This window comes from Gymnogyps californianus, chromosome 2 (assembly GCF_018139145.2).
Source record: "Gymnogyps californianus isolate 813 chromosome 2, ASM1813914v2, whole genome shotgun sequence".
Classification (NCBI taxonomy): Eukaryota; Metazoa; Chordata; class Aves; order Accipitriformes; family Cathartidae; genus Gymnogyps; species Gymnogyps californianus.
In genome coordinates, this window is record NC_059472.1 from 112,598,060 (window position 1) to 112,619,315 (window position 21,256).

The window sequence follows — 21,256 nt, forward strand, 5'->3', positions numbered from 1 at the left end:
CGACAGTGTGTATGGAGGTGTTAGTCCTAGTTCTTACCCATTACCCATTAAGACAGAAATAAATTAAGTTCAGAAATTTATGCATTGAGAAACAACAAATGAGGCCCCTAATTGTATGCATGGTGTTAAGGCTAGAGACTTCTGAAAGTTGAATTGATTTCTGAAAGTTTTCATTTTGAAAAATGAAAAGTAGAGTAAGTGCATGTAAACTGTGACCAACTATCTATCATTCCTTCCGTGTAAACAGAGACATGGCAGTTTTTTGTAATTTTTTACTTCAGATGATTATTATTCTAAGAAGATACATCACGACCATATTAATGCTGAGCTTGACATTTGTGACAAGAAACAAATGGTTGCAAGTTAATTCCTGTCTTCTCTGAAGCCACTGAATGAGACAGCAAATCTTTTAAATTTCTAGTGATTTACTGCATTTTGCCGTGTTTTCCTTTACTTACAAAAATGCTGACTGTGTAATTGTGGCAAGATGCTGTAAGATTATGAGAGTGTAAGATAATCAGAGGAGAAAGCTGATAACATGAGCCTACTAAAATAAACCTGTCTTTGATAGCTGCTAGATTAAAAGCATTGGAGAGAGCCCTTATTAGAAAGCAGTTCCTAAAGCAGTTGATAGCCCTGAGCTTTTCCAGCTGAAACCAACCAGTCTGCTAATGTTTGTTCATATTTGAAAACAGGAAATACAGGCAAGGCCAGAAGTTCCAGGTATTTGTTACATGCTTATAGAAATGCTGAAATATGTAAGCAAGTAACTGAGTGCACACAAAATGTGCTTCTGGGAAATTCAGTCCTGGGAATAGCCAGGATTCATCCTGTCTGCTGGATCCTTTCCAAGATGACCATTAGCAAGACTCCTTTAAAAGACATACAATGCTTACACATGTCTTTGGGTCAGTATCACCAATACATGCCATTTGCTACTTATCACCTACCCTCTCCAAGGTGACCAGCATACAAATGACTAACCTATGAGTTGAAATGGCAGCTTATTGGAATGTGTCTGTTAAAATGCACTGTGTAAAATATAGGAGAAATATGTATTAATAAGGGGAGGTATACATTGAATATTTAAGATACTTGCAGTGCACAGATTCAAATAATTAAGTTTTCACCCTGGGATATACTTGAGTTTATCCCAGGTTTCATGTCTTTTTTCTGTTCACTTGAAAAGCAATTAGGAACTTTTCTTTGATGGTTAATATTGAGCCTGCTTGTGTTGATGGGCAATGTTCTGTCTTTTGCTTTTGCAGTAAATGTGGGAAACATTAACAGGCCAAACACAAATGATGTGTTTAAAGTCCAACATACCTGATTTTGTTTTAATTTGAGATAATGTGCTCATTTTTGTGTGTCTGTTATGAGCATAAGGTATATTTTTTCAAAGCAGAGTTTTAACCAGGATAGTACTTAACTCTCAACCCAACCTCCACTAAGCATTGTCTAGATGTGTTTATGACGCTGGCAAATGTTCAATGGTTTTGATTGGGGGTTTTTTGGTGCTTTTTTTTGCACCCTCAAATCCAATTCTTCCTCTTTTTACTTCTCAGGACAGTTCATCAGTCATCCAGTTTGTCACAAGGGCAAGGGTGCGGGTGGACCCTGACCTCAGAGTTGTGGAGGTGCCCAATGGGAGCCCAGAAGAAAAACCAGTAAGTAAATAAACCTGAAGAGAAAGGTTTCCTGATCCCAGTGGGGTGGTGATCATTGAGAGCTCTACACAAACAGGAATTTGTGGCTGGGCTTGGGATGGGCTTAGCCCATGAGAGTGCCCAGACTTTGTCTGACTAGACTAGCAGTGCTGTGAACTGTGCTTCTGTGGTTTTGCTTTCTGTGATAACCATGCCATCACAGTGAATGATGTTATGTGGAGCAGGAGGATCTGTGTTGTACTAGCCAAAATTGTAATACCCTTGAGGTATTCATGCCAAAATTAGGTTTAGCTTCCTGTTCTAGGGTTAATGTCTGCTTTAATCTAATTCAGATTTTCCTTGAAAACCTAGCAGAGATTTGAAATCCCAGCAAAGTCTTTTCAGATGTGCCAGTATGAAATATTTAGAAGTATGAATGATATTTTGGGAGCTGTGAAAATGGGCAAGGAGGTCTAAACTTTCAGAGATTCATATAACTGTTCCATTGTGCTGAGCTGGTGGAATTCATGTATGACCTGATACTGCATTTTGTGTTGATCTGCATGAGGCTGGATTGAAAATGGAAGGGGAAATATTACAGTTCAAGGTGAATTCACTGTATAGTTTTGGCTGTAAGTAAAACTGTACAGGGCCATGTTTACTATCTACTGGAGAAGGAGGAGGTAATGGCTTTGGTTTCCTACTACCAAGTTGCCTAATACTTACGCATGAAAATTTAACAGGGAGCCACACCCAAATTCTGCTTTCTTTTTGCCTGGTGAAATTTTAAAGTTTCATTTCTTATTTCTCTCTCACGTGAGGATCAGAGCTAATCTGGACTACCTTCAGTTTCTCCTCTTGCTGTGTATTTTTGGAATGTGACCTAGATCCCACCTCTCAGTTATCCTTTTATCCCCAATGATTGTCATCACCACCAGCCCATGCAACCATTCTCTCATTGGCTCCATTTCAGTGAGTACTACTGAGGTTTGAGTGTGAGAGCATTGAGTTCAACACACTTTTGGAAGACACTGATGTCCCAAATTAAAGCACTCATCTCAGAGATACTGGATTTAAAACCCTACAGGCAAAGGAAGAATTGAACCTGCATCTACTTACTACCTTCAGTCTGAAAGTAGAGACACCACTACAGTGACCATCTTCTCCACCATCGTGTCTGCAACCCTAGACTTAACTTTCTATTTTATTAGACCTGTCAGAAAAAGAAATTCTTTTATATGACAGGACCCCATTTTTTCCCTTCTGTTCTATTTTCTTTGTCAGGTTTCTGGACCGTTCTAAAGAGCATTAAAAAATAGGCTTGGCAGCTGAAATGAAAAACATAGCTGGCCTTCCCTGGGAATGTGCCTTTTAAGTGACCTGCAGCCCTGATTGCTAATTGTTTGATCTCTCTTTAGTTCTGCAGCTTGCACAGAGCAAATCTTGCCATTTTATGGCAAAATTTCATTAATGACTGAAGTAACACCTGATTGTGATACCAATGCCCCAGCTGAAATGGAAGAAGCCAGGATCAATCTGCCAAATATTTTGATCTGTAAAGGGCTTTAGAATCTCTCAGAATGATAGGCACAATGTAGAATATGTGGGATTACTATTATTTAATGTTCAAAATTTAGAAAAGCTTTTATGCAGGAATGCAAGCTCTGCTGTATTTCATTGTTATCTAATGCTTGGAGAAAAAAAGAAAACAAAACAACAAAAAAAAACATTGTCCTTTTCCTGTTCCCGGAAAGCCTTTCATCAAGCCTTGAATTGCAACGATTATAAAGTGCACTGTGTGTACTGGGAAGCTATATTAGTCTTCAAACAAGAGCTTGCTCCTAGTTCCTGGGAAGCCCTAGCTGTAAAGGAGCATGCTTGACATGTTGTAGCCATGTAACATCTATTTGTAATTTCAAGTCTTTTCTAATGTGAGTGCCATTTGCTCTCTCCTTTATGCTATTTCCATATGTCTGTTGGCTTCACCATTGCTGTATGTTTTGCATAGGGTCATGTTCAGGGAAAAATTTAAGAGATGTGGTTTGGCTCAAGGTATTCATTTTTCCCCCTTCTCTTTTCTTGTGGAATGCAGAAGGGAATAGTACTTGTTGCAAGCCACAGCTATTTAGCTGGAAGTAGAGACAGGAGAGATAAAATGTCTTTGTTCATACTCCTCCCTTCCTTTTTAACGCTCAACCTGTATTCTTTTCATTGACCATGGACTGCTGTACCGTATCCGTTTGGATAGCAGCTCCTTCTGAACAGTTGTGTATGGACTTCCTTTGAGTCTGTTTATGAAAGTGTTCCCTAACAATGAAAAACATTTTCTTAGACACTATATCATGGTAAATTTGAAATGGCCTTTTTGCTTTCTACAGCTAAATGTAGACTTATTAGCACATTTAAATGGTTCTTTAGAACCATGTGCCCTTACTTCACTGGGCACTTTTACAATACGGTGTACAATATCAGAGTGCAAACTATCTGTAAAGAAGACAAAAGGAAAAGGAAGACTGATATTTGTGATGCTAGTGTAAGAAGTACCAGTGGTGGCAGGACCACCCATATAAATATCAGCTTTGTCAGAAACTCTAGTAGATGATTTGTAAGGGAGATGCAAAAGCTTACGTAAATATGTGTAAGTTGGGTAGCAGGCTGCCTTTGAAATGAACCCATTTTTAAAAAAGATGCATTTATGCAATTTTCAGAAATAATTTATCTGGATTTGGATATGGTTTTATATGATTTGGAATGATATATTTTCTGTCTCCAGTTACAATAGGCTGTTTGAACTCTTATATTGGACAAATCAAATGAAGAAGGTGAGCAGAGTTTGGATTTGGCTCTGTGATGACAGTTGTATTAACATGAGTATATATTGGCTGAAACCAATGGCGTGGTATTTTCAGGAGACATACTTTCTTTTCTTGAGCATATGGGTTTCTATGAAGGTTTGGCTCCCTTCTTCTCTGCATGTGAGGCAAAACCAACAATAAGCTCCATGAGACCACAGTGGTCAAATACCAGATCCAAGGATCGCATCCTGTGCTCACTGCTTGTGTGCAGGAGGAGGAGTGCTCTTATGGAGCAAAAGGACTTCCCTCTGTGAGTGCAAGTGTGGAGGGAAGAATAGGCTGGATTTCACTGTGTCAAAACCAGCCGAATGCCTCTGAGTCTCCCTATCTTGAAAGTGAGGGAATGCAAAGCTGAATACATGAAAGGGGAACCCCAGATAAAATGCACACAGCTCCTGCAGCAAAGTGCCCTGTAAAGCTGAAGGCTACCGTATAGCTGTCTGGTGCTGTCGGCTCAGCACAGGTACACTTCACCAAGCCTTTGAACCTTTCCTTCCTCCTGGGTAGAGGTCAGGGTTCTCTCATTTTCAGCCCAGTCACCCCAGGTTTAGTTCAACACGGACAAGTGGTTGCCCTATGTGGATTTTCTTTTACTCGGGATTTAGATATGTTTATGTTCGCGATGATAAACAAATATATTTCGGCAAAAACAACAACAAAAAAGAAAAACTTTAAAAAATGAAGTTTATGGTTGTGAAGACTTACAAGGTGTTTTTGAGAGGTCTTCATATGCATATTTATATGCAGAGAGATTTAAATTCATGTTCACATGCCTAAGCTTTAGCCATTTGCCTGCAGCGCAGAGAACTCCTGACTTTGACCTGTTCTCCATGTCTGCGTTTGAAGGAGCAGCCTGTGGTACTAGACAGTGCTCATCATGTCCCAGCCTTTTTTTAATGCACGTGTGAATACCTATTCCACTCAGCAACCCACCACCACCCCCTCTTGCCTTTTAGAAACACTCAGCATTTTAAGGCACCTGTTCTCTCCAGCTTACCTTTGAGATGGGCGCAACATCCTAGCCTGGCTGGAGCCAGATAAGTGCTTCCTCCAGCAGCTTTGCAGCCTCCTTTCCAGTGAGTTGTTTGCTGCCTTATTGTTTTCACCATGTTTTGTTTTTCATTTCGTTGTTTTACCTTTCCATCTGTTACTGTAACAACCCCTTTATAGATTTTCTTGTCTTTACAGTGCAGTCTGGCAGGTAGAAACACACACTTGGGTAAAGGAACAGAACAATACACAATAGCAATAAAATACAGTTGATTTCCCAGGGATAGAGACAAGCAGGTAGCAAGGATACCTCGGGTTTGTATTTTTCAAGACCTTCCAAGGTTTTTCTTAGTATATGTGAATAAATATATAAAAAGGGATGCATATACATATTTGTACAGATGTATAGGAGAATGGTGTCTTTACTGCAAGTCCCCCCAAGTATAATGGCACTTGAATGGACAAGTCAGCCCGCAGTGCAGTGTGATTTGAAACACCAGAAATATTCTGGGTGATAATACAGAAATAAAGTAGCATATTTCTATAAGCCCATGCCTTCCATGGTGCTGTGGTTCATGATACAAGTGCATAAAATTCATTTAGTGTGCATAAGCAAAAAGAAGCAAAAATTTTGCATTTATATATTTCTAACCAGAGTTTGCTGAAGTATGTTTCTTGTCTTTCTGAGTCCCAGTGCGGCACAGTGTGCCTATGCTGCAAAAGGCTTCAGCAGAGTATGAACTTTAAGTATTTGCAAAATTCCTACTCAGTTAACTTCTCAACTTCTTACCTACACACTTTACTGAAATAGGGTGTTTTAAAAACACTAAAAAATATATAAAATTCTGATTCTTTTCAATTTGTTCCATAAGACTATCAGAAAATAGCAAGTGTTTGGCACAGATAGAAGATGAAATGGTAGATGCCCTTGTCCATATGGGTTCAACATTTCAGAAATCAGTGGTAGGGTGCAGATCTCTGTTATTTTACAGAAGGGCAGTTAACATTGTGTAAAACCTGATTGACGTGTGAGCTACGTACAGCTAAACGGCAAGCTACACTGCCTCCTGGGCTTCCCCACTTTCAGATCCTGCCAGTACAGTGTGAAATGCAAAAGATAAATATGAAACTAAAACTCATACGTCGTCAAGACAACTGTGTTTTTCACGGCCTTTCCCTGGCATTTCATCGGAGTCTGAAAACAAGCCTGTAATCTGCTCCGTATTTTATGACCATTGCATGTGCTTTCTCTGAACCAGACAGCTGCTGCCTCCCAACGCCCTCTCTGGGATGCTTTCCCAACCCCACCCCCCTTATCTTCTGCATCAGTCACTCTTATCACTCCTGTCTTCTCTATCAGTCAGGGCTGTGGGAAGTGTGCTGGGCTGGGGACTGCCTTGTGCTCCCCAACGTGTTGGCTGCCCTGTAGGGGCTGTGCTGCTGGGGTGGACGGGATGAAGAGTTCAAGGTTCACTTGAGATTGGCTTTCAGAGACTGTGCGATGGCCAGCAGGTCAAGTGGCAGACGGCGGATGGCGCACTTCTCTTTAGTAACGTCACCCTCTGCCTCCAACCTCCCCCCCCAGGATGACTTGCTTCCCTGGCCTGCCACCACTTACTGTACTGGCTTCTTGCTGATAGTCCTGACATGTGATGTACACCGACTGTCTGCTCAGTCTGGTTTGATTGGGGTTTGGCTTGGGTTTTTTGTTGTTGGTTGCTTCTTCACCAAAACTCATTGCATATTAATGCAGGCAGATTTTGAGGGCTTTGAGAGGGATAAGGACATTAGCATGTGCAACATCCCTGCTCCTCTCCAAACCACAAAGCCATGAACAGGGGTTTTATGCTTGTGTGTTGATTCCAGACTGCTAGAAGAAATCGGATAGATAAGAAGCTGTTGTTGCTCTCTACCCTTATAGCTCGAGCTGTGACTGCAAAAGCTACAACCAAGCTATTCTAGCCAGTGTGCTTCAAACCTGAAATGTGAGGCTCTTGCTGTAGAGGTGATGTATGATTTGATCTCTGCAGCTATTCCTGGCTCTGTCTTTTGGCAGCATGAAGGACATACAGGTCTATTGTTCTGGAGGTTGTATTATGTTGACATTTACTCTCTGAGTAGTGTAGAGAAGGCACTACCTCGTTTTGCATCCAGGGACTGCTTGAAAGGTCTCTTCACTAAAGTTGGCAATACTTAAAATGTAAGGAGGTTTTTTGCTTTTAGAGTCAGAAAGGAAAATAACATTAGTGCCTTATCATCTAAGAAATAGTCATCTGACTTTGTCTGCAAGATGGATGCTAACCATAGCCTCCGTGAGAAATGGACTGCCACATCAGATCATCTTTCCAAGCTGGCTCAGAAATACGAAAAAGGCAAAAGATTTGTGTTTGATCTCTCTGTCTGGTATTTCCCTTACACTCATCTTGGCTATGAGGGAAACTCTGCTGCTCAGGAAGCTTCCTCTGTTCAGCAAGATGTCTTAAAAAGTCTGACAAAGGCTTTGTGCTAATGTCTGAAATGCTAAAATAATTCTTTTTCTCGGGTGAAGAACTGGTCTATGTTTGAGAGCTATTTTGAGCATTGTGATACTAGTTATGGGAATATATTTGGATAATGCTATCTATGTATAGCTTCGTTCCTGTCCGTTTGTTATGTTTTCATGTCTCGTTGTCATCAGATGCCTGATAATATCTCATCAATAGAAAAAAACAGTGTGTGTAAATCAGCTGTGTTCAAATTCCTCCTCCAGAAAAGCTGTGGTCTTAATCAGCATTAGCCTGTGAAACTGAGATGAAGGATCTTTGAATGCTTCTTTATGGGAACACCGTGACAAAATATAGCCCTACTCGCCTGCTTTCTCTCATCTGTGCCTGTAATTTTTGTGGGTGTTTGCTGAGGCTGCATATGCTTACAGAAATAGAGAAATGTTTGTTAGTGGGATCTTGGGAGGCTGTCCTGCCCCATTTCCCACTTGAAGCAGGGCTGTTGTCTGCACTGGCTCAGGATCCACATGGCTTTGTCTGAGACTTGGAAACCTGCAATAATGGAGAACCCAGAACCTCTTTGGCCCCTGTTCCAGTGCTGCCATCACCTCCCTGTTACAGCCTTTTCCTGAATGCCCACCTTCAACATCCATACGGGTTGTATGGTATCACATTCCCTTTGCTGTCTCATAAATGACGCTGTTTGAACGGTGTCACCAGTGAGTGGAGGTATTTCATGGGTCTTCCATGGGCCTCTTAAAGATGACTATCTTGGGCTTGCATAATGGTATCTGACTCAACCTCCTGGATTTTCACCCACTTTTAACTACCAAATTTTTTTGTTTTGTTTAAAAGATTGATTTAACAATGCATATCTATGAAAGGGTTTTGACATTTTAAAGCAAAGATGATGAAAGTAGTTTGTGAAGGAGGGAGGAAAACTCACTACTTTGCCTTCCAAAAAAAACCAAAACAAAGCCAGACAAAGCAAACATATTACCTTTAAAAAAATCCCTGCAGCCTCTCTGCATTTGCTGGATATTAAATTCCAAAATTTAACATAGAAATAGCCCTCACTGAGGAGAACTGTTTTTGAGTTTTCCACTGAGGAGCTGGTTTTGATTGAAATAAGAGACTGGAAATTCACATAGTGTATATGAGCGGTATAATTTGCTCCCATTTTCTTCTTAAGGCAGACGGTTATGGAGAGCTCTTTGTAGGATGTATTTCCTTCCCTACCATACATGCTATACAAAAAGAGAGAACAGCAGGGGATTGCTCTCTGTGTTCCCAGAAAAACCCATGACTGCACGCGCCCTTCCTTCTTTCACACAATGTGTCTTGTGAAGCACAGCAGGGATGATTTGTGTTCAATAGGGATGTATGCGAGTTGTCCCATTTTTTGTGAAAAAAAGTTAACAAGCTCAGCATACATGAGTGTGTCATGTGAAGCATCAGGATGTTTGGCAGGGCCAGGAACATGATGAGTAAGACAAACCACGTGAGATGTCGTGGCAATCCCTGCCAATCCAAGGGATGGAGTTTTTCATGCAAACCTTTGTGCACCTTTGGTGGCCCAGCACCAGAATAAGCTCGGTGTCTGGGGTGGGGTGGGGGGTTGGCAAGGTAAGAGTTATTTCGGAGTGGAAGCTGATATCCTTTGGATCCAACACATGGCTACTCAAATTCCACTTGAAAGCTTTAAATCCCTTGCGAAAAATAGATGGAAAGCACGAAATTAAGGACGCATTCCATATTTGTTTGACAGATGAAATATGATCAGTGAGGCCACCATGCAATGTGTTTAATAAGATGAGTACAAGAGAAAACAGTACAACTTCCAATCATAAAAAGATCTTTTTCTAATTGCTTTGTAGGTGGTCTTTGAGGCTTTGCACAATCTGGAGCCTCGTGGGTATGTTGTCGGATGGATCATTGCCATCAGTTTGCTGGTGGGAATTCTCATCTTCCTGTTGCTGGCTGTGCTCTTATGGAAGGTAAGGTAACAGATGTAACATAAACACCAAGGCTAGTCCTAGGAAAAAAAGCCTAAATTTATCCTTGCATTTAACATCCATTTGCTTTAGGAACTAAATAATTGTCCACTCCATTACAGAAGCCATTGGCCAGCAAAAATATTTTCATATCCAGGCTTTTGTGAGGGACAGGGAGAGACTCATGATGTAGAGAAGAAGTAGAAAAGTGGATTTTTCTTTTAGGGCCTGGTTATTAAAAGTTGAAACCTCTGATACCATTTCAGGACAAAGGAGAATCCCTCTTAGAAACCTGCTGTTACCTCACACTTAAATACTTGGTACCCATCTCTCTGGTTTTCTGATGACTGAGGCTCACTGATTTCAAAAGGGTTTCCTGAAAATCAGGTCAACTTTGCTTGACCAGCTAAAAGATTGGGTGCATGCCTAGCAAAAAACAGTAGCAACTGTTTTCAAGAGGTAAATGCCTGGGGGAGAGGAGTATCCAGCAATAAATTCTTCAGATCCCTCAAAGAAAGAGGTCCAGATGAGTAAAATGCATTACCAGAGCAAGAAGCATGGGGACCTGTTAAAAGCCAGCCTTCACACCATCTCTGATAAGATACAATTCTTGTACCCAGGCACTGTTACATGGTAAAACTGGGCTGATGCTGACACTTAGCAGCAGCCATCTGGTGTGGTAAATATGAAGGGTAAGGAGCTTCAAGTGTTTTCATTCCTCAGTTCCCTGTTACCAATCCATAAATTTAAAAGGCCACGGTCAAGGTCAGGGACTGTCTTTGAGAGAAGTAAATTTCAAATGCACACATGGGAACAAATCCAGCCTTATTTTGCTTCCCGTGGCGGAGGTCCAGCAGCCTGATTTGCACTATTTAGCAGCATGTACGCTGCAGGCTCTACTCGCCGGCTGTGCCGGGACTGGAGGTCGCAGCCCTGATGTGCTGCGAAAGGACACGCCGCTGCAGGTCACAAGGCCGTAAAATGGATTTACACACCTGGGCCAAAAACTGGCCATGCAATTCTTATTATAGATTATACAGATGTGTGTATAGCTGTGTTATAGATTATACATCTACTTCATAGATTATATAAATTTATATGGGTTACAGATTTAAAGTATTTTTGTAGTCAATTTTGAAGATTTTTAAGCATATACTGGCCAGGTCAAAATTGACTGTGCTTTCTGTTTGGAAAACAATGTTTGACCACAGTATAGAATATCTCGTGACTTGTTTTTCTGGCATGCAGGAAATGCTTTTGCTTTCTGTGGCAGAAAGGCGGGGGGGGGGCGGGGGGGGGAAGTCTGTGCAATTAAGATGGCAGAATAACCATGAGAATGGAAAAATGAGATTGGAAGAGGCCCAGGGTTTATGTCCCAATGACACACAGTTTTGAAAAAGGAGTTACTGCTGCTGATACCTATATGACTGATTTCATATGGCTCGTTTCCTGAAGGTAAAAAGGCACTAGATGAACTTTTTGAAAATGGACAAGATAAGAGGAATAGCACCTTTCACTGTGAGTCTCCATGAGAATCTGACATGAGTTCAATTCTTGGTCTCTACTCGAGTTAATACAGTCTTTTGCTTCCTGGCTTAATCTTGAGACTTGAGCTCTTTTAGATTTTATAGGGATCATTCAAGTACACATGAAGAAGCTGCCATTTGTTGCATGAAAGCCTTGAGGGAAATTCCAAGTGACAGCAACAAATAATTATAACAAACACCAGGCTTATATAGCCCTTTCTGCATGCAGATGTTAAAGCGCTGAGGCAAAGCAAGGTGAGATGCCTTGCCCAGAGTCCTGTGGCAGACATGGCACTAAAAGCCAGGCTTTGTCAGCTGCACTCTAGTGCTTTATCCACAGAGTTGCATGATTGCTAAAGGAACCAATAACTTAAGGTTTTGTTTTAGAGAAAAGTGGTTAAAAGTATGTAGCTGCTAGTATCAGCCAGTATTTTCATTTAAGTCTTAGTTTGGAACATAAATATACATAAGTAATACTTTGCACTCACTAGTTTCTATATTTATTAAAGTTACTGGCGGTATTAAAGTTGTCTGAGATAAAACTGACATGGGAAAGTTGCAGTCCTACAGAGGAATCTTAATTGTCTGATTGTAAATATTTGTTAGACAAAATTGGCCAAGTATATCCTACAGTCATTCCTAAATTTTGTGTGTGAAGAAGTCAAAAAACCCCTTATATTAGAAATGTTTTAGTCCTTAACTGTGGAATGAAAGAACAGATTTCAATTAAATGGAGTTTTAAGCATCTTAGAACCACTAGTGAGAACTAGAAATGACGCAAATTTTAGGACTAGAGTATAAACTAAATTATATTTTTATTAAGAAATTAATTAGAGCTAAACCGGTGTCCTGGAAGACAGCTGTTGACACAAAACAGAGCTGGAGCAAACTCATCATAAGGGAACTGAGCACTGGCAGCAGTGCAGGGCTTGCTGGCAGCGACTATGTCTCAGCCTTATGTGGAAGGTACACTCTCACTGTGTGCACGACTGCGCCGTGAGTGGTGCAACACAATGGCCAAATCCTGGAACACGCCGGTATTTTGCAGACAGAGTAAGCAGCTCCTTAAAGTTGCAGAAAAATATTAGAATACATGTAAATATTTCACATTACACACTGCTAGAATTAATGGCGTTAGCAGGAGTGGGATCTTAGGGACATTCCAGCCCAAAATCCTATTTTGAATCAGAGTAAGGTTACTGTGCATACAATAAGATGAGAATGGTAATTATTTCATTATTTGTAGATCTAAAATTCCACAGTTTAGGGGGTCCATGTCAATGGAAGTGATGTTAAATGCCTGGTTGTTTCACTTCAAATAAAAGCTTATTTATTCACATGCAAAACCACAGCCATGTTTATACACACACAACAAGCTTTTTAGCGTGAGCTTGATCAGTTTTTTACTGGCTTTGCTTCTCTGTTTATTTTAGTATTTCATGTAGACACCGTGTTTTCTCTGGTTTAAGTGCGTACAGATTCAGAGGGGGTGAGCAGCTTTTCCCTGACTTCCACGAGATGCCACGCATAAGGCAGACTGGCAAGAGTTGTCCCATTTTTGCCTATTTTGTTGGATAGCCTGGTTTTACCCTGACACTTGTGGCTATTTATATCTTGTTCATCCACTCCAGATGCCTTTGTGCAGGCATCCATGGGGACGTGCTCCCACTCTTGCCAGTTCCTCTGCAGCGCAGCTCGCTCTCCCCACTTGCACCTCGCCTGTGGTCTCCCATGTGCAAGAGGAGCAGGAGGGGCTCTCGTGCTGTTGCCCACAGCTATATATCTTGCTTTTTACTGTGGAGATTGGCCTGCACCTCTTTGGTGGCCTCCAGATGCTTGTGGAGAGTGGAGCAGGGGAGGAGGTCGCTTTGCTTCAGGCCAACTTACCCACATGCTAGACGAGCCCGTGGTTTCACAAGCACTGGCAACAGTTCAGGAGGGAAAGGCGGTCATGGCTGGATTATTTTGGGGAGTGCTGTCCCACATATGCTTTCCTCAGCTGTCAGGACTGCAGCCATGCGTGGGGACAAGGTCCCCTTCAGGCACAGTGGATTTATGCATGTGTAAACCAGGGGAGAATTGGCATACACCATGCAAATGAAAAACGGAAGCGTGGTATATTATAACACAATAAATATTCTATTAATAATAGTAGTGCTTTACAATGCTGTGGATTGAAGTTTCTACATTTGAACTGGCTTGAGTTGTGGAGTGAATTATTCAATCCATATCCTTTTAGATGAAGTGCACAGAAAGAAAAAACAATGGTTTGTACCCACAGGATATCAAAGAGGGGATGTGTAAGTGAGTACCAGACTGGGCATTTGGGCAGCTGAGTGATCTATGGAGCCAGTTGTGGAAGTGATTTGCAAAACAAAGATTTTATATTCATTGCAGTAACATTATTTTGTTTCTTTGTGGCATGTTTAACACAGGAGCTGGACTTTTATCTAAACTTATTTATCTAGACATGAAGTTTCTTTCTGAAGTGAGCCTGTCCCTGTGGTATCCAAGCTCTGACTTATCTAAAATGAGGTTTCTAGCACTGTTGTTGGGTTCCTGGGGCAAAGAATTGATCTCTAGGTATCCCTTATGTAATAAGACACTCTTCTGCTCCAAACCCTGGATTTTTGACAGGATTGCAGAGAGGAGAAGGACAAGCAGAATAGCACCCACATATATTATTTTTTGATTAGCCAGAGGATTCCTGCTCTTCAGTATGTGCTAGACAGAACATTTTTGCCCTTTGTCTTAAAATGAGAGTTTGAAGACTGCTTTTTTAGTTTTTAGGAGAATAGGTGATAGGTGATATTGTGAAGACACTTCTGTGTACTGAGCTTAGTGCAGGCTTTGAACTGGCTTTTTCTAATGGGGAGCATGAATCCTACCAAGTGCTGGACTTGCAAAATCCTCATTTAAGCAGAGGCTGTATGCGCGGATGCAGCTGTTTGCTAGCACTGCTTTAAGGGAGAAACTCTGAAATATAAAGCTTTCTTTATGAAATATGAAGTTCTTTAAAAAAAGCTAGACAAACCCAAGCAGGTTTTTCAAAGGTGCGTTTGGGCTTCTTGCTTGGAGAAGCCTTATGACTTTGTTTCTGTGGCTGCACAAGTGTCTTTGAAAGAACACTTGTATTCCCCTACATGCAGTAGTTGCCATTGCCTCACATATTGTTTCAGCTTTCAGAAAATATCTGAAGCTAACCAAGGCTAAAGCTAACTTGAAATTCACCTATGTAGCAAAAACCACTGTTTTCCCCTTTTTGGAAGGAAACGCTTTCCCTTACTTAGGGCCTCAAACATTAAGTCTTTTTACAATGGGCCAAAACATACAGCTCACCGTTTTCCAGCAGAGGAAAAAAAAACCCACAACCCTCTGCACTTACTCTTTGCCAGTGGTTGCTCTGTATCCTGTGTTACAAGCCCAAAAACATTTTCTCTCCCTTTTATCTACAGCTCAGGTGGCAGAGGCTAACTACCATTTCCTGGCCAGTCCTTGTACCGATCCCCTTTCCTGGTGGCCAGGTTGTGGAGTAGTAGCTCTGCAATGAAATAAAACTGTCTTCCCCCCCCCGCCCCCGAGGTGCATAGGTGCACACAGTTGTGGCACAAAAACCTGTTTGGTTTTCAGCATAGGGGAGAAGTCTGGCTTTTCTCTCTCTCATATATATATACATTTCCTCTCTATATATCTACCTATAATCTCTATATATCTGTCTATAATCTATTTATATATATAATCTTTCCAGGAAGAACACTTTTCAATTAAAGAAGTCTCCCAGGTGGATGTAACCCACCCATTATCACAGCTGTATTGCTTCAGATGTTGGTTTTAGAGGTGGGGACAGAGGGTGTGGCATTTCATATCTTTGATGAAAGTTGTTGTGCCTATTCAGAGTTCACATGCTTCTTCCTTTCTGTATGTATAATTCCAAGAATAAAGTATTATTTACTATGGTGATGCTTTAAAACTAAGAATCGTAACTGATGTTTAGATAAACAAGGTAGTTGGCTCAACTTGCTGTGAGAGCACTTACTAGGGGCTAGTGAAGGGAAGGGTGGATTTCACAGCTCACAAAGGTCTTCCCTGTAGAGATGTAGATGGATGCACCAGCTGCCTCAGAACTTGTTAAGATAAGTCTATACTTCTCCTTTTTCTTTTTTTTTTCCCCTGCACCATCTCTCCTCAGTTTAAAACCGTGTCAACACTAGTTTCTCACACTTTTTCCAAGTTCCTGCCCAGCTTTGTCCTCTCATTTTTCAGCTTGTCTCACTTATAAAAGTATGATCCCTATCTGTAGGAACTACATAGCCATACTTGTTCTGTCTGTCCATCAAAACTGCAAAAACTGTGACTTCATTTGTGTTCTCTGAAATTCCTCTTTCTGTAGTCCTCAAATCATTGCATTCTGTAGAGTTTTTCTGATAAACTTTTCATTTTGTTGCTTTTGTTACCCATTTCTCTAGTTGCTTCAATAAGTTGTTACTTGCTATCTCATATGTAGGCTTCTCAGGGGTACTACTTTTTTGACACAGATTCTAGGTTCAGTAGGCCTAGAATTAGACTTTTTGAATATTACCCTGCTATAAATAATAAAAATGCAGTCAGGTGATAATTAACTTCTGTGATTCAAAACCAAACCCATATTATCTCCCAAACGTGGATAGATCTTCCTTGTGTATAGCAGCTAGGAAACCTTGAGAAGGGAATGGGGCAGTGGAAGTGGTTGGTTGTCAGTATAAATAATGATGCTTCCACCAGGCAGAAGTTAGGTGGATCATTTGAAGTCTACTTATCTTCTTAAAGAACAGTCAAAACTGTGTTTTACTATGTTTCCTTTTCCTGGACCAAAGTAAGCATCACAAAATGTTTGTAGACCCTTGGCTTCCCAAGACCAAAAGGGTTTGTTTTCCTGCAACAGTGACTTAAATGTTGGATTTTCTACAGTAGATTATCTGGGTGATTTGCTGTACTTTTTGAATTCTGACTGAATGTTACAGGAAGATTGAGTTTGGGTATCTTTTATTTGTTCTTACATAAGTAATGGTTAATGCTGCTGTTGTAGCCAAAACACTGCCTTCCCCAGTGAGTTTGCTGGCTGCCATGTAATCTTCACCACCCTCAAGAGTGAGGTTGGCAACATTTCAGTGGTGGTGTGTGTCCAGTACTTGTGAAATGCCTCTGTTATCTTTCCGGATAAAATGAGCTATGTAAATGTACAACAATAATGTGGTGGCTGAGCGTTTTCTATGGTCTCAGTGTCCTCCAAATGGGAGCTGTGCATGCCAGGGCACTTTGAGAACATCACAGCCATTGCAGCTATGTCGCTCTCATCCTGGCACTGTGTGAACAAATTTAATCCACTGGCAAGAAAGAGGTGGGGTTGCGGTTCGGAACGTCTTTCTGAAAAGAGGAAAGATAGCCATCATTTTCAGGAGCCCAAACCAGAAAAAGAATACGTGTGTAGACTGAAAAATTGCAAATAAGTACCTAAAGTTCCAAGGTTCCCCACTGCCAGAACACAACATATGTATTTATTGGAAGTCGTTAGCATCCCTCAGACCCAAATGCCAATAACAAAGAAAATGTGACTTGCATAGTCTGAATTCTCTCTTTAGGCTTGGTGTCACAGTGGGAAATGCTGTATTATGACTTACACCAGCCATAGCCATTTCCTCCTGGTTTGGCTAAACCCATGAAACTAACTTATTTTGATAATTATGGACATAGTACAACTTTCATTCAAATATTTTTGGCAGGTCAAATGTATCAAAATATGATTGTAAAGCTACTTTTTATTGATTCCAGAAATAGTCTTTAATGTTTAGTCTCTGGTTTTCAAACAAAGCCAGAAATATTTCAGTAGTTTTTCTTTTTTTCTTTGGAGAGGAAATGGAAAATATTGATTGAGATATGTCTTAAATTAATTGCACTTACAGGAATGATATATCTAATTACTGTCCTATTCCCTGCTGAGATTTAAGAAATCAGTGTATAGTAATTTGTCCAGACATGTCTGCAGTAGACATTGTGTTCTTTCTAATTTTTGCGACTGATAATCAGAGATGAACTTTGGATGATGGCTGTGTTCATTATATGACTTTTTAAAAAATAAACTACTTAGTAAAATTTTGCAATAGGAAAAAATCTTTGAACTGTTTGGAAGTGTTTATAAGTTTTAGTGTTGGCTAATTTGCTTTTTGATTATACTTATAAGTATACTGGTAACATCTGTTGTGCAAGTTACTGTACACAGTTACCATCCTGCGAGAAGTTCATGCTTTCATTAAATTCAAGTTACCAGAACTCAGCACTGAAAGATCTTTAAAAGTCCAGTCACTGGAGTTCTCTTAATTTCTAAAGTACTGTAAGTACTAAGTCCTTAACAAAATATATTATGTATGCACAAAGGAATCAAATGCTAGGTGAATGAGTCTTGTCTGAGGTAAACTAGATCTTACCTACGTAATAAAGATATTCCAAGGGTAGACACCAGAACTACCAGCTTTATTCACCACGTTAGTGAGTAGGTCCATTGAAGCCAACTGAACAACTCCTGGGAGAAAAGTTGCACGAGAAGTGGTTAGAGGAACAAATTATTGATGACTGGGCTTTGTGTTTAGAGTGGGGTGACACTCTAGCATCAGTGACAACAGCAAGGCACGTTATATTAAAGAAACCAAAGTACTAAATTAGATTGTCTGTACCAGTGTCCATCTCTGTGTGCAGTTATCTCTTTTGCACACCTAAATGCATCTTTTCCATGCATGCTGCTAGTCTGAATTGTGTACCTACTTCGAGGTACCTAGCCTTAGTGACTGGTTTTTGAAAATTTGGCCTTTGAGATAGACATAAAGCATTTGGTTAAATTAATAGTTTATTTAATGACCGCTTGAGCTAAGTTTATGAATTGACTGACTGTTCTTAGCAAAAAAAGAGCACTTAAAGTTTTTCTTATTATTTCAACATTACAAAGAAACTGCCTAATAAAATGTGTGTTTAAAAGCTATACTTGTTTTACTACTACAGCATGTACAATAAATTTCCTTCTAAAATCTATGGAGGACTACAGATCTTCACCCTAGCTACCAACAGTAATATCTTAAGTCAGTTAGCCAGGCTATATGAAAGTAACTTAAAAGTTAAGTGCAATTTTGTGTACATGGCTAATTCTTTTCTGCCATACCAACATCTATCTGTTGCAATACATTGGGATCAGATACAGATGCTAGGTATCAAATTCTTCCATAGCAGTTAAACAAAATGTTTGTAGAGGATAACTTATCTTTCAGCAAGCTGCTGAACTTCTCTTTGCCTCAGTTGCCCAGCTGCATAAGTATATATAGCATTGTGTATATATACAAAGTATATATTGTATGTGTATACATACACACACACACCAGCCACTGGTGGAATAGTGATGTTTGAAGCGTATGTATTTATTTTCTTGTACATGTTTCATTGAGCAAATGAGGACCTACATTACAAGAAAGTTAAGGGATTTGCCTCTCAAAAAGTCAGTGAAAGACTGAATAATCAAAGGCAGACCACTTGAGTCCTCATGAGCTTACCTTAGCCACACTATCATCATTCCTCCTAAATACACAGTTTCTCCTTTAACTACAGGCAGGACTGCTTTCCAAACATGCCTTTTCCTCAGAGGGGGGCCCAGGCGGTGGCGGTTTGCCAGTCCTCTATGGAAAAGCTGATACACAATATCTGTTCATGACCCCTCTGTACTGTGGTAAGGGTCCTTTAATTGGGAGGAAGGAAACAGCGCATCCTCTTGGAGCTGGTGGCTTGCCAGAATTATCCAGGGCCACGTGAACCCAAGTGCAAAGTATTTTTTCCTGCCTTCTTGGATGTAGTAAAGTGAGATGCACTTAATAACCAGAGATCAATCTCTGCATGGGGAAACGCTCCGTGCTTCCAATCTCAGCAGCACTGCTTTGCAGAGATTGGAGGTGTTGCTGCTCTGCTGACTGGTGGCATCTTGCTTGGGGTGAAGTTCCTGGCCCCACTTTGAACCATGATTAGCTGCATATTTTTTTAGTTGCGGTACTGTTTATGAGAAGGGAGAAGTGCCCAACGGGCATGCACCCAAAAAAGGTGAGGAGAAGAGTAAGTTAATTCTTTCTGAAGGGCCACGAGGTGAATGGCTTGGGACCTCTGCCTAGATTAAAGAGATGTGGCAGTAAAAGATTCATGATGTAAGTCCAGACTGTTCATGAGGTATGGCTGGATAGTGCTTACAGTAGATGAAGAAACTGTGTAATAGAGGAAAGCCAGCTTGCGATTAAGACACTGAACCCAAAGTATCTTGTCAAAGCCTAGTTCAGTGGGAGATTTCTTCAGTGGTTCTTAAATTCCGTTTTATTTCTTAGTTACACCTATGTCAGTACTTACTTTGCTGTCTTTTCTTTTTATTTGTTGGTTTGTACTGTGGTCAGTAACCTCCATTAGAAGACATTTGTCAGCAGAGCCATACTGATAAAAAACAATACTTTTTGTGTGCAGCTTAGTACCTCAGTATACACTAGAGAAACCTAATTAAAAAATTGTACAAAAAGTGGCAAAAGCCTTTGATATAGTTTTGGATTCTGTTTGAACATTGTCGTTCACAAACCTCTATTCCTAGCTCAGTTACAGTCTTGAAACACTACTGTAAATCAAGACATAATGGTTTTTTTACAGCAGTGTGTAACTGTTCTTATCAATTTTTTCTTGTTTCTTAATGGACGATGTTAATGGGAAAAAGACTTTTTAAAAAAATACAAAACATAACCATTCTTCTACAATCCACATTTCAAACTATTTCTGGTTTTATTTGATTGGGAGAATAAGCCTTGCTGGGCATGTGTCATGGTTTAACCCCAGCCAGCAACTAAGCACCATGCAGCCGCTCACCCTTCATCCCTCCCAGTGGGATGGGGAGGAGGATCGGGAAAAAAAGTAAAACTCATGGGCTGAGATAAGAGCACTTTCATAACTAAAGTAAGATAAAATAAAATACTAACAATAATAATAATAAAAATATAATAATAATAATTGTAATGAAAAGGAATATAACAAAAAAAAAAAAGAAATAACACCCAAGAAAAGACAAGTGATGCACAATGCAATTGCTCACCACCCGCTGACCAATGCCTGAGCAGCGATCTGCCCCTCCCGGCCAACTCCCCCCCATTTATATACTGGGCATGACCTTCTATGGTATGGAATATCCCTTTGGGTAGTTCAGGTCAGCTGTCCTGGCTCTGCTCCCTCCCAGCTTCTTGCACACCTGCTTTTTGGCACAGCATGGGAAACTGAAAAGTCCTTAACTTAGGATAAGTGCTACTTAGCAACAACTAAAACATCAGAGTGTTATCAACATTATTCTTACACTAAATCCAAAACCCAGCACTGTACCAGCTACTAAGAAGAAAATTAACTCTATCCCAGCTGAAACCAGGACAGCATGATAAAAATGCTTTAGACATTTACCCAACAGTGAATATAACAAAGGCAGTGATATTGCTTACCCTCTGATTAGCTTTGTTTTTTCCCAGTTGTGGATTAAATTTTATTTTGTAATATCGTCACTCTTCAAACGTACTTATAATTGGCACCCTAGAGAGATAGCCACAGGACGGTACTGCAGGAAATGCTGGCTAAATGTTAATACTTTTGGAGTTTATAAAAATGTAAAGTCCAGTAATTCAGTGATCAGCCTTTGAATGTGCAGAAAGTAGCAGCAGAAAAAAAGACAATAATTTATTG

General features: G+C 40.4%; 1 protein-coding gene across 1 annotated transcript in view; it reads left to right on the plus strand.

Annotated features, from left to right (window-relative positions):
* ITGA9 (integrin subunit alpha 9) overlaps positions 1-21,256 on the plus strand; it is a 225,809-nt gene that overhangs the window by 199,075 nt on the left and 5,478 nt on the right. The window contains exons 26-27 of the mRNA XM_050915800.1: positions 1,566-1,667; positions 9,852-9,971. Of these exons, the coding sequence (XP_050771757.1) occupies positions 1,566-1,667; positions 9,852-9,971 (222 nt within the window). The remainder of the gene's footprint in view (positions 1-1,565; positions 1,668-9,851; positions 9,972-21,256) is intronic.